The sequence below is a fragment of the Ursus americanus genome, chromosome 4 (genome assembly GCF_024610735.1).
Source record: "Ursus americanus isolate L20-20 chromosome 4, mUrsAme1.1.p, whole genome shotgun sequence".
NCBI lineage: Eukaryota > Metazoa > Chordata > Mammalia > Carnivora > Ursidae > Ursus > Ursus americanus.
Window position 1 is genome coordinate 35,677,293 of NC_142130.1, and position 13,852 is coordinate 35,691,144.

The 13,852-nt window shown below is 43.3% G+C and overlaps 1 protein-coding gene across 7 annotated transcripts in view; it reads right to left on the reverse strand.

The window, feature by feature from the left end:
• Nucleotides 1–1,423: 1,423 nt before the first annotated feature.
• CASR (calcium sensing receptor) overlaps nucleotides 1,424–13,852 on the reverse strand; it is an 80,744-nt gene continuing 68,315 nt past the window's right edge. For all 7 annotated transcript variants that reach the window (XM_045812508.2, XM_045812509.2, XM_045812504.2 and 4 more), the window contains 3 exons: nucleotides 9,698–9,928; nucleotides 5,664–5,787; nucleotides 1,424–4,352 (listed from right to left, as the gene is read on the reverse strand). In XM_045812508.2, the coding sequence (XP_045668464.1) occupies nucleotides 2,845–4,352; nucleotides 5,664–5,787; nucleotides 9,698–9,928 (1,863 nt within the window). In that variant the 3' untranslated portion in view covers nucleotides 1,424–2,844. The remainder of the gene's footprint in view (nucleotides 4,353–5,663; nucleotides 5,788–9,697; nucleotides 9,929–13,852) is intronic.

The window sequence follows — 13,852 nt, forward strand, 5'->3', positions numbered from 1 at the left end:
GAGGCAGAGTGAAGTAGAGGCCAGGAGGCAGGGGCCTGAGAGCTGCCTGGCAGTTCCCAGTCCCCCGTGTTCTCTATTCATGAGAAAGCTGGCAGGCCTGGGAGGAGCCTAGCAGTTGGGACAAAGTAATGCAGCTATGAAAATCACCATGGATCCCATGACTGGGGACCTTATGCGGAGGCGAGTCCTCAGAGGATGCCAGTGTGGAGGCATTATAATCACTGGGGCCAGACAAGAATGTTCTCAGATGTCAGTTGGAGTTGATGGTTGAGGAACATCATGTTTCTTTTCACTAAAAACCCTCATGGAAGGGGGAGGGAAGAAACCTTTGAATTGACCCCCAGAAATCTGGATTGATTCAGAAAACTCTGAAGTTACTGAAAAACCCCAATTTAATTAAGATGAATTTCCTGTCACTAGGCTGAATGGGAATTTGAGATAGAAACTAGGTCGTTACAATAAAGCTCATGTTTTACACTCCTGATTTTGTCTGAGAGTTGTGCCTGCAACATATGAATGAGGACAATGATGTTGAGTCTACCATTCTGACAAGACTATTGGGAAATACTTCTGTATTCGTGAGCACTTGGTGAAATGGAGCTTAACGTAAATGTTGGATGTTTTCCTTGATGAGCCTCCTCCAGGTCAGCACCATGGGTGAGCTGCATGTTGAAGGATGAGTGTGTGACATTTTGCACAGAGTAACTGTGTTTCTACATGGCTATTTGACACATAAAAACCAAGCCCTCAAACTTTTCAACTTCCTTTTTTGTTTTTGTTTTAAGGTGAGGTTAAATGTCAAATATAAATCTTCACTCAGCTCTGTGCCTTGCTCAGAGGTATGACGAGGACAGGAGAAGCAGGTGGAGCCTGAGGCCAGCGCCCTTCCTGGCTTGGGGAGCAGATACCTCACCAACATCTTCCTGTGGGAGACCTCCTCTGTGTCTTACAGTGGCACACCCACATGGTGCCCTTGAGGGCCTTTTCATCCAAATTAACAACCATTCACATCAACAAGTTACTTAAAAAATCGTGGAAAGGCAGCCCTTTTGAAGAAAGTGGTCAGAGGAAGAAGTCGTCAAGAGCTGTGAAGTTGAGGCCTCACACAGACTTAATTGCTATATTTTGGCTTTGCGTAAGAGCAGCATTTAGAGTGATCTGAGAAATTGCTTCCAGACTGGTGACATTCTTCCCTTGGTGCTAGAACCAGAGACCCCCCCTGGGGGTCTGATTGACTTTTTGGTTGTCACCAGGAGCCAGTGTTCCAAGGACTGACCCCTTGAACTGGGTCCCAGAGTTCTTGGGGTTATTATGAAGAAAGTTTTTGTCATCAGTGGGCTTGTCATTAAAATCCAAATGGTAAACAAATAAGGTTTGTTTTATATTGTAAGCAAGTGAAAAAAAATAATTGCAATATCAGTAATAATATTAACTAACATTTATTGAGTGTTTATTATGTGCTAGGCACCATGCTAAGGTACTTTACATACATTATCTCTTTTAATTCACATAAGTGCTCTGAGGGAAAAGAATGATTATTACCTCTATTTTAGAGACAAAGAAACTGGGGCTTAGCAAAGTTAAGATTCCCTGCCTACGGTCACCCAACTTGCAAGTGACTGGCTTGAGCCTAGGTCTCTCTGGCTCCAGAGCCTGAATGCTCAGAAGTATGCCATTCAACCACTTTCACACCCATGGGCAGATTCCCACTGCTGGAGGGAATACAGGTATGGCATTGGGAGGGGGGCAGTGCTAGGTTAAGGTCCTGTGAGAGCTCTCTTGGAATCACACTTTCTTACCCCAGCAACCGGTAGGGGCTAACAATTGGAAGCTTATTCTACACAGGGTCAGGTGTGGATCTGGCTTCAGAAAGCCTTGGGGTCAGGGATGGGGGAAACTTCTGGATCCCTGGGACTCACCTGGGCTTAGCTCATGGAGGTGAGGGGGTTGGGGTGGGCAAGGGGTGGGCAAGGAGCTCAATAATACTGCCTTGTATTAACCAGACTGTGACATTTGTTTTCAGTTTATATTGTCCATGAGCTATTGTAACAGAAGTATTTAAAACTACATATTAGCAATATTAATTACAGATACAGCTCATTGGATTCATGCAGTCCCTTCCCAACAATTTGAGGTGATTCTTGTGATCCTGAAATCTAAACATGGCATCATTATCACATTCTTGACCACATGCGGTTGGTACAGGAGGGATGCTAACCTTCTAGATGTCCCATGATAGCAGCAGCAAGTAGGAGACCAAATATCTTACGTTTTCATAAATAGGAGGGGACATGTTCACCTTACTATTTTGAACATTTGAAGTTCTTCCCATTGTCAAGGTGCTGGACAGCACTGGTGACTTTCTGTCTTTCAGACTCTTAAATCTAGTGGTGGCCAGTCTGATGTTTTGTCACTCTGCACACTCTTGTCTCTGGGCCAGGGCGTCTGCAATGTTCAGAGCAGGCATTTCAGTGTTAAGAAAAAAAAAGAGGGAACAGGTGGGTTGCTTACAGCCTTGTTTCATCTCTGGGCTATTGGGTGGGATAGAACAGAGGAGGAGAACAGAGAAGAGACACATAGCATATCTGATTATGGTGTTCTCAATACTCTGACATATCCAACCACAGAATCACATGGCTCTCCTTCTTTTTTTAATTTTAAAGGGAGCATTAGTCAATTCACTGTTATTTAAAACAGTGCAACTAAGTTTGAGGTGTTTGGTGTGTCATCCCTCCTTCCACAGAAGAAAGGAATCTGGGGGGGTGAGATTCCTCATCCTTGTCATCGAACATGATCCCAGGAAACCTCTCTGGATCCTCCCTGGACTGGCCACCTTGTTCCATTTTATGAATGCAGTATGTTTTCTGTGACAGTGCTGCCTCCACTGCTGATGACAAAGCTTTGTGAACTGGACACTACAAGTGCTGGGGACATCTCTTCAGGGTCTTCCGTCTCTGGTCGGCGGTCCCCACCCACAGGCCCTTGGAGGCCTGTCTCCTGGGCAGTCAGGTCTGAGTCTATCTCCCTGCACTGCAGCGGGAGCAATGCCTGGTGTCTGGTCAGGGTCTCGTTGCTTCTCTGGGTCTCCAGGGAGTTCTGGTGCGTGGCATTCCTGTGAGCCATGGCACTCTTCTGAGGCTCATCAAAGCTCAGTGAGAAGGTGACGGTGCCACTGCCAAAGATGACCTTCTGCTTGCATCTGGGCTGCGGCTGTGGCTGTGGCTGCTGCTGTAGGGTCAGGGGTTGCTGTGGCTGCTGCTCTTGCTGGGTCAGGGCCAGTGGCTGCTGCTGCTTCTGCCTCTCGGGCTGTGGGAAGGGGTCTTCACTGTTGCTCTTGCTGCTGATGGAGGAGGAGGGCGTGGATCCCGTGGAGCCCCCGAGGCTGCTGGACCGCTTGCGGGAGACATTGCTGCGGCGCAGTGTGGCCCGGGCCGCCACCTTGAAAGCGTGAGCAGCAGTGCTGCAGCGCACCTCCTCGATGGTGTTCCGGGATGGCTTGAAGAGGATGATGTAGACCTTGTTGAAGAAGATGCAGGCCAGCAAGCCGAAGCTGGCTGCCAGGATGGCGATCACTTCCACGGCAGAGACAAACTTGCCGTAGGTGCTGGCGTAGGCTGGAATGAAGGAGATCCAGACAATGAAGAAGATGAGCATGCTGAAGGTGATGAACTTGGCTTCATTGAAGTTCTCTGGCAGCTTCCGGGACTTGAAGGCAAAGAAGAAGCAGATGGCGGCCAGCAAGCAGGTGTAGCCAATCAAGAAGCCCAGTGCCATAAGTGAGCCCTCATGGCATGTGATAAAGATGATCTCATCCTCCAGCTCATGGTTGCGGTAGCTTGAGGGTGGGGCGGTGTAGAGCCAGATCACACAGATGACAATCTGCATGAAGGTGCAGAGGAAGACCAGCAGGAACTGCAGGTTGAGCCCCCACCATTTGCGGTGGAAGCTTGTGGGGATCTTGGCCTCAAACACCAGGAGGACACGGTTGGTTTTCACCAGGATGCATGATATGCAGAGCACGAAGCTGATGCCAAAGGCTGGCTGGCGCAGGCGGCATGTCCAGTCCTGGGGCTCGCCAATGAAGAACAGGGAGCTGGAGAAGCAGCAGAGCAAGGAGAAGAGGAGGAGGTAGGAGAGCTCTCGGTTGGTGGCCTTGACTATGGGTGTGTTACAGAACTTGATAAAGACACCCAGCACGAAGGCTGTCAGGAAAATGCCCAGCACGGCAAAGAGGGTGAGTGCAATCCCAAAGGGCTCCGTCCAGGACAGAAACTCAATCTCTTTGGCAATGCAGGAGGTGTGGTTTTCATTGGACCAGAAGTCATCAGGGCACTTGTCACAGGCACTTGCATCTGTGAATTATTCCAGGGAAGAGTTAGTTACTGTGTGGCATGGACTATAATTTGTGAGTGTGAATGTGGTGCTAAGGGTGTACAGGTTATTGGATGTGGTCACTTTAAATTTTCTTTGTTGATGACATAATTGTGATTTTTACATTACAAACACATAGAACTCTGACTTATGTTTAATATACTTATTTAATTTCATGTATTTATAATAGTTCTATTATTTTTTTCCTTTGTACACGTGGGGGGTAGTGCTACATGTTTCCTTTAGCACTACTTAGTGATGGTTTATACCAGAGAATGATCAATCTTGCTGGACAGGTGGCTACCTGCGCACTAGGGGTCTAGCATAGTTCATCAACTTTCCATAGTGATTCGCACTCAGCCCGTCTCATTTTGGATATATGGATGGGCTTTGTGGACCTGTCAGAGCAGAATTCCTCTTAGATCAAGGCAGAGTATCCCACACAAATGACCTGTGCCTTCCTTACTCCACATCCATGGCTTTCCAATGAGGGAGACTGCAGACTCATTCAGCCAGTAGACATTTATTAAGTCTCTGCTATGTCTCAAACATCATGCAGTTTTGGGGCGTGAAAGGAGCATGGGCTTTCAGTCAGAGATTTGGATGGGAATCCTGGCTCTGCCATTTACTAGCTGTGTGACTTTGGTCAGGCTCCTTAACCTCTCTGAGTCTCAGTTTTATTCTGTGTAATGAAAGCAATAATCCCATTGTGGTGAGGATGAAATGAGATAATAACAATAACATTATAGTTAATATTTATAGAGTGCCTCCAATATGTCAGGTAAGGTTTTTATTTAACATTTATCTAGAACTTACCATGTGCTATATTAATATTAACTCATTTAATTCCACCAAACTCTATAAAATAGGCTTATTATTCCCACATTATAGATGAAGAAACCGAGGCACAGGAAAAACATAAATAAGACAGCAAATACAATGCCAGGCACCCAGCAGGCAATATATCATAGCCTATTAACTCTATGGTCTGGAACAGATAGAACTTTGTCTATTCAGGGCTACTGAGCTGTAAGAAAAGGAATATAATATTGGAGAGTGGTATCAAAGTAAAAGAAAGATGTCTAAGCTTTTATAGTATTACAAGACATCTAATATTTCTTTTCTATCCCCTCACCCAGTGCCTGGCCCAGCATGACTCTCAGACATACCTTGTTAAATGAGAAACTATGCTAAGTACCTTCTCAGCCTATCTCTTCCAGGGACTTTGCTGACCGCAGGGCCCGAAAGTGGACCAAATCTTGTATGGTGTCCATGAGGGCATGTTCCTTTACCTGTTTCATCACTGTACTCCCCATCAGGACACTCCACACACTCAAAGCAGCAGGTGGGCTCCCCCTCAATGATTCCTTTCCTGGTCCCTGCCAGGCAGTCTCGGCTGCAGTTGGAAAATGGCACCTGGAGAACCGAGAGCACAAAAGTGAAGGGCTGCAGCTGTGGGATCACTTTCACAGCTCCTTTGGCATAATTACGGGGGAGGAGTTTGTGCACAAGGACAGTACGACAGACTTCAGGCCCGTTCCAGGCAGAGGAAGCTCTAGAGATCCTTGTTCCTGTTATCTATGAAAGGGAGAGATGTCCATGGGCCAATGCGCACGCAGGTGTGCGCGCACACCCACACACCCACCCATACCCCCCCCCCCCCCACTCATGGGATTCTGGGAAGATTAGTTGTTGGGTCTCTACACGGTGACCAAAATCCTCCTTAAATAATCCCCCATTCCATTCCCTCCGAATCCCAGAGTGGGACACCTGTTTACTTTCCATAGAAATAGAAGTTTAAGACAAACTAAAAGATACAGGAACATGGACCTACACACAGAAGGACAATTGCAAGGGGATATGCTGAGATGAGAAATTTGTTTGAAAATGAGACTTTGAACTTTGCAGTGGATTGCAATTCCTGCAGTTTTATTTTAGGCTTTATAGGGAGACTTCTGAGATCTTGCAACCATTCAGCAAGGCAGGCAGGACAGGCATAGAAGGGTCAAAAATAAATGGATCAGAAAGATATGTCAGGGAATTACTATCCAAAAGAAATCTGCAATAGCTTTACATTAATTTCAGATAACAGAGATTTTATTTATTTACTTATTTATTTCCTTAGTGGACTTCAGGTGCATGGAATTTGATCATAATCCTTGTTTTTCTCCCCATCATCATTTATTCATGTTTCAGTCACTTTTAGTCAGTCGTTTTTAATGACCACCACCCAAAACAAAAGCTAGGACCAGAACAATAACCTACACCTAACTGCATGCTTTCCTCCACCATTGCTTCCTCCCCCACCACATATTCATACCCGAGATGACCACTGTTCTGTGTTTACCACAGGCAAATTACACTGAACTTTCAAAGAACAGATGAATTTAATCTTATATGAACTCTAGCAGAGGTTTAAAAGAAAAAAAGAAAAAAAAAGGAACACTCACTAACTCATTCTTATAAGACCAGTGTAACCCTGATTCCAAAACCAGACAAAAACAGTATGGAAAAGAAAAAAAAAAATTACAGGCCCATCTCACTACTTTAACTTATCTTCAGAAGCAGACCTGATTTGAGGATCTGTGTACAAGGAGTTTATAAAGAAAGTTCTCTCAAGGGAACCAGGAAGAGAATGGAGCAAGTCAGACATAGAAGGGAAGAAGACAGCAAGGGTGTGATCTTGAGCAAAGACTCTCTAGTAGCTTCTGCCTGATCCCACAGGAGAACTCTGGACTGTAAGTTTTTCCTCAGAGCTGTCCTGACCTGAGGAAAAGGGAGCCAGGGCTTTCATACTTCTGCACCACTCATTGTTAAGGGTCATCTTAAGGAAATGTAAATTCCTAGGCTTTTCTGCCTCCCTGAGCCTGTGGGCAAAGTGGGTTCCATTAGCCTGCTGGTAGTCTCCTGAAAAAGAGTGGTGAGTTCTGGTTATCGGAAGCAAAAATATACAGAAGTCCTGGAGGCATATACAAAGTATAAGGAATCTGAAAGGACCTGGAAAGAGTACAACTATTTTTTACCACTTGAAGAGAGATGAAAAATACTAAAACAATTAACTCAAAGGACATAAAAAACAATACATACCATGATCATGTTGGTTTATGCCAGGAATGCAAGCAAGTTTATCATTAGAAAATCTATAAAGGTCATCCCCTTCATTAGTAAGTTAATGCAGAAAAATCATATGATCATTGGTAGATGAAGAAAAAGCATTTGATGAAATTCAGCACAAACTCATGATTAAAAACTTAACTGAAAAAGGAGTTAGGCAATTGTTGGAGAGGATGTGGAGAAAGGGGATCCCTCCTACATTGTTGGTGGGAATGCAAGTTGGTACTACCACTCTGGAAAACAGTGTGGAGGTCCCTTAAAAAGTTAAAAATTGAGCTACCCTATGACCCAGCCATTGCACTACTGGGTGTTTACCCCAAAGATACAGACGTAGTGAAGACCCCAATGTTCATAGCAGCAATGTCCACAATAGCTAAATTGTGGAAGGAGCCGAGATGCCCTTCAACAGATGACTGGATTAAGAAGTTGTGGTCCATATATACAATGGAATATTACTCAGCTATCAGAAAGAACGAATTCTCAACATTTGCTACAACATGGACGGCACTGGAGGAGATAATGCTAAGTGAAATAAGTCAAGCAGAGAAAGACAACTATCATATGATTTCTCTCATCTATGGAACATAAGAACTAGGAAGATCGGTAGGGGAAGAAAGGGATAAAGAAAGGGGGGGTAATCAGAAGGGGGAATGAAACATGAGAGACTATGGAATATGAGAAACAAACTGAGGACTTCAGAGGGGAGGGGGGTGGGGGAATGGGATAGACCGGTGATGGGTAGTAAGGAGGGCACGTATTGCATGGTGCACTGGGTGTTATACGCAACTTATGAATCATCGAGCTTTACATCGGAAACCGGGGATATACTGTATGGTGACTAACATAATATAATAAAAAATCATTAATTAAAAAAGAAAAGTAAAAAAAAAAAAGAAAAAAAAAGAAAAAGGAGTTAGGAAGAAATATCTTTAACTAAAAAGGGTAATATAAAAAATTCTTAGGTAAACATCATTCTACATGAGAAAATATTAAAAGCATTTCTTTTAAAACAAGAATGCCCACTATCACCACTATTATTAAACATTGCAGAGTTCATAGCTAGTGGAATAAGACAAGAAAAATGAGGGCATAAATATTGGAAAGGACTCAATAAAACTGTTGTTATTTGCAGATGATACGATTGTTCACATAGAAAACTTAAAAGAAACAGCAACCCAATTATTAGAAATAATTGGGGGAGCTGCCCCAAGTTAAAATGCCATGAGCTTTTCTTACCCAGATTTCATTAGTTTTTCTTAAAAATTGACACTTCGCCTTTTGTTTGCTTTTGGTTGATTGCCAGATCCTTAAATAATTGTTTTTGACAGTTTTGTCCAATTTATTGCTTCACCATTTCAGAAGCTCTACTTCTGTCTCATGTCAGATAACATGGAGGGCTCATACTATTTGCAAAATGTCTCTTTAATACGACTCTTCCCTTCTCTTCCCACTTACCTGCTTTATTTGAGACATCTTACAAAGTTAAATGCATGGAAAGCAATAAAATAATTTCTTTGGTCTAACAGAAAAGAAATAACTGGTTTGACAAGGAGTTTTTTAAAAACTTTCAGATGACTGGCATTATCTTCTAATGAAAGAGAGATAGAAAGGGCAATATTGGACCTGATGATTTCTAAGTTTCTTGGGACCCTGGGGAGGGAAAGGAAGGAAAAGAAATAGTGAAGGACAGTACACGTTAGCACTCTCAACCATAGTAACACAGTACTCTCAGAGGTTTTATCTTTCCCAAATTACCAACCCATTTGATCTTCTAAGAAATTGTCCTTTTGATTTATAGGTCTGCCTTGAGCTATTTGGATTATAGGGAACTAACTCTGTGTGAATTGTCCAGGCCCTGCCTTGAACGATATTTATGTTTAGTTAAATATTTTGCTCTAGTTGGGGAAAGTTTTAGGTGAGGAAATTGTTAGCCATTCAGCCAAGGAGTTTTTATGAAGAATAACAAATTTATGAAGAATAACAGATTTTCCAATATAGTAAGTATGGGGCTCGGGTTCTGAGGATTCTCCTCTGTACATGAAACACTGTTGGATTTCACAGGTAGGAACCTGGGCAGTGCAGAGTTAGTGAGTTGAAGGAAGTGGACTTATCAGTTTTCAAGTCCAGTGGTGAAGTCCAAGGCCCTCCCAAAGCTCAGCACAATTTCCTGCCCATGGTGGAGGCATCTGTTGTTCTGATGGACAGCACATACCTCCCTGGAGAACCCACTCCACAGGATTTTCTCCTCATTGATGAAGAGCCTTTCTCCTTTCTTGGCATAGACGTTGTAATATCCGACTTCCTTAAACACTATGGAGCCATCTTCTGGGGAGAGGTGCCAGTTGATGATGGAGTAGTTCCCCATCAGGTCACCACATTCATCGAAAGTCACCTGCTCCCCCATATTGTTGGTAAAATTTAGGTGCCGTAGGTGCTTCAGGACCTAAAGAGGAACAAAGATTCTGAGTACAAGCCACAGGACTGCCATGTATGGTTAAATATGTTGTGTACTGCACAAGGACAGTAAACTATCTTGTTCTAACAGTGGAAGGAACATAACATTTAGGAAGAGGCACCTTTTTCTAATTTACACTAAGGTACTTGCATGTGTTAGCAGCAGCCCTGGTAAGCCATGGGCTTTACTTGGTATTCAAATTGTAACTGAGGTAGGAAACACCTTCTTGAAGTCAGGAAAGTAAAATGGGTACATCTCACCATGGCCCCTGGCCAAATCCAGTTTTCTGCAGGTACATCATCAACTGGTGGTGCCCCAGGAGGTGCAGGGTTTGTAAGCCAGAGCCATTTGTGGTGTCTTCTGAGATGGTCTTTGGGGAAAGAGTGGAGGCATGAAGTACTCTTATGATTTGCACCATCTTTGTGCTACTGCCTCTGGGGAAGTGCCTTGCCAAGATCACAGAGGAGGTGGGTAGAAGGAAGAAAGAAATGAAGCTGTGGGTGGAGACCTCACTATCACTGTTGTAATAGTCATGGCAAACCCTTAATTGTTACAGGGTTTTATATGTCACATAGCTCTTGTACAAAAAAGTAATGATAATAATTATTAAACCTTATTAGTCATTTTACTACATTTTGGGCACAGATGCTACATACTTTATATTCATTATCTAATCCTCACAACAAATAGTACTATCACCCCCATTTTATTGGTGGGGAAAGCGAGGCATAGAAATGGAAGTATCTTGTTTAGGGTCACACATTTAGCAAGTGGTGCAAAGCCTGTGCTCTTAATGGCTGTGCTCTGTTTTAGCATAATTAGGCTCCTGGCTTTGCTTCCCGTGTGCCCCTGACATGGGTCAGGAGGAGGCAGTGGACACTCAGGCCCTTTCATGTGGGATGTGCCAGGGTCACCGAGCCACCAAAAGAGATTAAGACACAGTCCAGCCTATGAATGTAGGGATGCTTACTTCTGCTGCACCTCACAAGTCACTGGGCTTTATCACTCTCCAGCTCTGAGCATATTTCCCCACTTTTGAAAGGAGATTGCTGGGCCAGAAAGGCTGCAGGGTCTCTGCAAACTCTAGTATGGACTTCTCCTGTTCTGTGGTTTGGTGGTCCCAGAAGTACATCTAGAGGCATCTCTCCCTTTTATCATTATTTTTAAGGTACCTAAAAAACCAACATCAAGTCTGACACTGGGGAAAAGTTTGGGTTGAGTCTAATGGATGTCCTTACTGAGGCCTAGCACCCATTATCCATATTAATGTGTATGACAAACTGAGCTGACCGAGCTAGACCTTTAATGTTCCACTCCTTGAGGGCACCTTCAGTGTTCCATTCCATTCCAGAATTGACACTGGTTTTTAACAATATATATTGGTATTGAGATTATTTTCAGATAAACATTTATTATAAGGAAAATTCAATGGGGAAAAGGAGTTACCTGAATTTGCTCATAAACAACTCTGGGACAATTCTGGGGACAGAGTCTATGGCAGACCACATATGCACACAAACACACCATGCTGGATGCCTCACCTAACCTTCTGTGTGTGATTTACTTCTTTAGTGTCCTCACTGCTACCCTGGTAGACTCTGGCTGCCTTGACTTTTGCCCAGACCTATGGGGGAAGGGAGGGGTGCCTCACTCCTTGCTCTCTGTTCTGTTCTGCAACCAGAACTGCTGAGCTATCCTCAAAAGAGATGGAGAATAAATCCTACTAAGGATTCATGCCACCTGTGTTCTCCAGAGCCTTCCTCAGTGGTCATCAATCTTACATTTTTTCCTTCATTTTTACTGAGCTCTTAAATCTGTCTTCAGAGAGGTGCCCCAGATATGCTCCTTTTTTATACCTCCAGCTCTCCTTCCTTATACCTCCAGTTCTCCTTCCTTTTCCTCCTTGCTCTTGGAATGATCTGGCCTCCTCCTGTACAGAGTGGAGTCACTTTTTTCTCTACCCCAATGCATCCCTGTCCTGACACAGCTTCCTTTCCCTGAGAGGAACCTACAGTAAGGCTGACCCTCTCTTGCAGCACTTAGAACCTCATTCCTCCCACCCACTCTGGAACCTTTCTGACATGTTCAGTCTACCCTTCTCCATTCTATAATCATGCTCTTCCCTCATCCTGCTGGGGACCTATCATGGCTCAGATGAAATATGCTTCAAACTTCTCTAGGTAGCTTCCAAAATCTTCCATACTTTGGTCCCACATACCCACCATTACTTTTCAGTGCAAGGGTTTTATTATCCTAATTGTACAGTTTCCATGGTCCTTTCCACAACTGTGCTAACTCTGTCTTTGATGTGTGTAAAGGAGATGAAGAGTGGAGAGGCAGGGAATTACCTCTTATTTTTTTTAGATTATTTTATTTTGTTTATTTATGTGACAGAGAGACAGCCAGCAAGAGAGGGAACACAGCAGGGGAGTTGGAGAGGAAGAAGCAGGCTCCCAGCAGAGGAGCCCGACGTGGGAGTCGATCCCGGAACGCCAGGATCACGCCCTGAGCCAAAGGCAAACGCTTAACGACTGCGCTACCAAGGCATCCCACCTCTTATTTATACTTACTATGTTCCAGGCATTGTACTAATGCTTTACACAATATCTCATTTAATCCTCACAACTCCATTAAAAAGCATATATAGCAGTAAAGCTAGAGTATTTAGCATAAATTTACTTTTTATTCAGGTTTAATTCCTTGGTTCTCAATATGCCAGGCATCGAGCTCCCTCTATCCTTTTTTCTGTCTGTGGGTTTTCTGCAGTGAAACTCTTCAGGCATCAGTGGGTGAATAGGTAAGGAAACAGGGACAATCATTTTATAATTAAATGGTTTTCTTCTACATTGGTCAGATTGGGCAGAAAAGTGACTCAAAGATCACCCCTGGCTATTTGCATTGCTATTGGCATGGGATGGAGATTTCTACCATAATCTTAATTTGAATGAACAAGGAGCTAATCTAAAACCATCCTCTTAAAGTTTCCATTAAAAAACTCATTGTAAATACAAGGTGAGATTTGTATGCTGTTAGAATCAATCAACAAGTAAATATTTATAGACTATCCACTATGTGTTCTGAACTAGGCTGCAGTAGTATAAGGCATAGTAATATAGTGCCCATGGAGTTTACAAATGGGTTAGGGAGATAAGGAATGACATAAATATTGGATGAAATAACAAATCATGTGAGATAAAATATAGTGAAGGGCTAGCTTATGAGGTATCATCTCTAAATACAGCTAAATTCAGGAAAGATGGAAATTAAAAAGGGCTGAAAAGGTCAATGCAGGCTTGAGGCATGGTAGAAATTTGGATTGGCAAAGGACAGAAGGAAGAATGGTGTTAAGAACAGTGGGAATAGCATCGACAAAGATCAAGTTAGGAATAAACATGAAGTGTTACGGGGGCAGTAAAGAAACCAGCTTCTTAAAATTTGTATATGTGCTAGAGAACAAGGGGAAATAAAGTAGATAGGTAAAGAGGAGCCAAGGCAAAGAGGCTAGATTTCAGAATAAAAGGCACAGGACTAGATAATAATGGGTTGATAAGAATATAGAGAAATCAGAATCCACCATACACTGCTGGTGGGGATGTAAAATGGTGCAGACCCTTTGAAAACATTGACACTTCTTCAAAAAGTTAAAAATAGAGTTACCACTCAACCCAGCAATTCTACTCTTATGTGTCATTCCAAGAAAAAGGAAAACATATCCACGCAAAAACTTGAACTCGGCTGCAGCAACTTCATGGAAGACACATCTCTAAAGGCAAGGGAAACAAAAGCAAAAATAAACTACTGGGACATCATCAAGATAAAAAGCTTCTGCACAGCAAAGGAAACAGTCAACAAAACTAAAAACCCTACTGAATGGGAGAAGATATTTGCAAGGACCTATCAGATAAAGGGCTG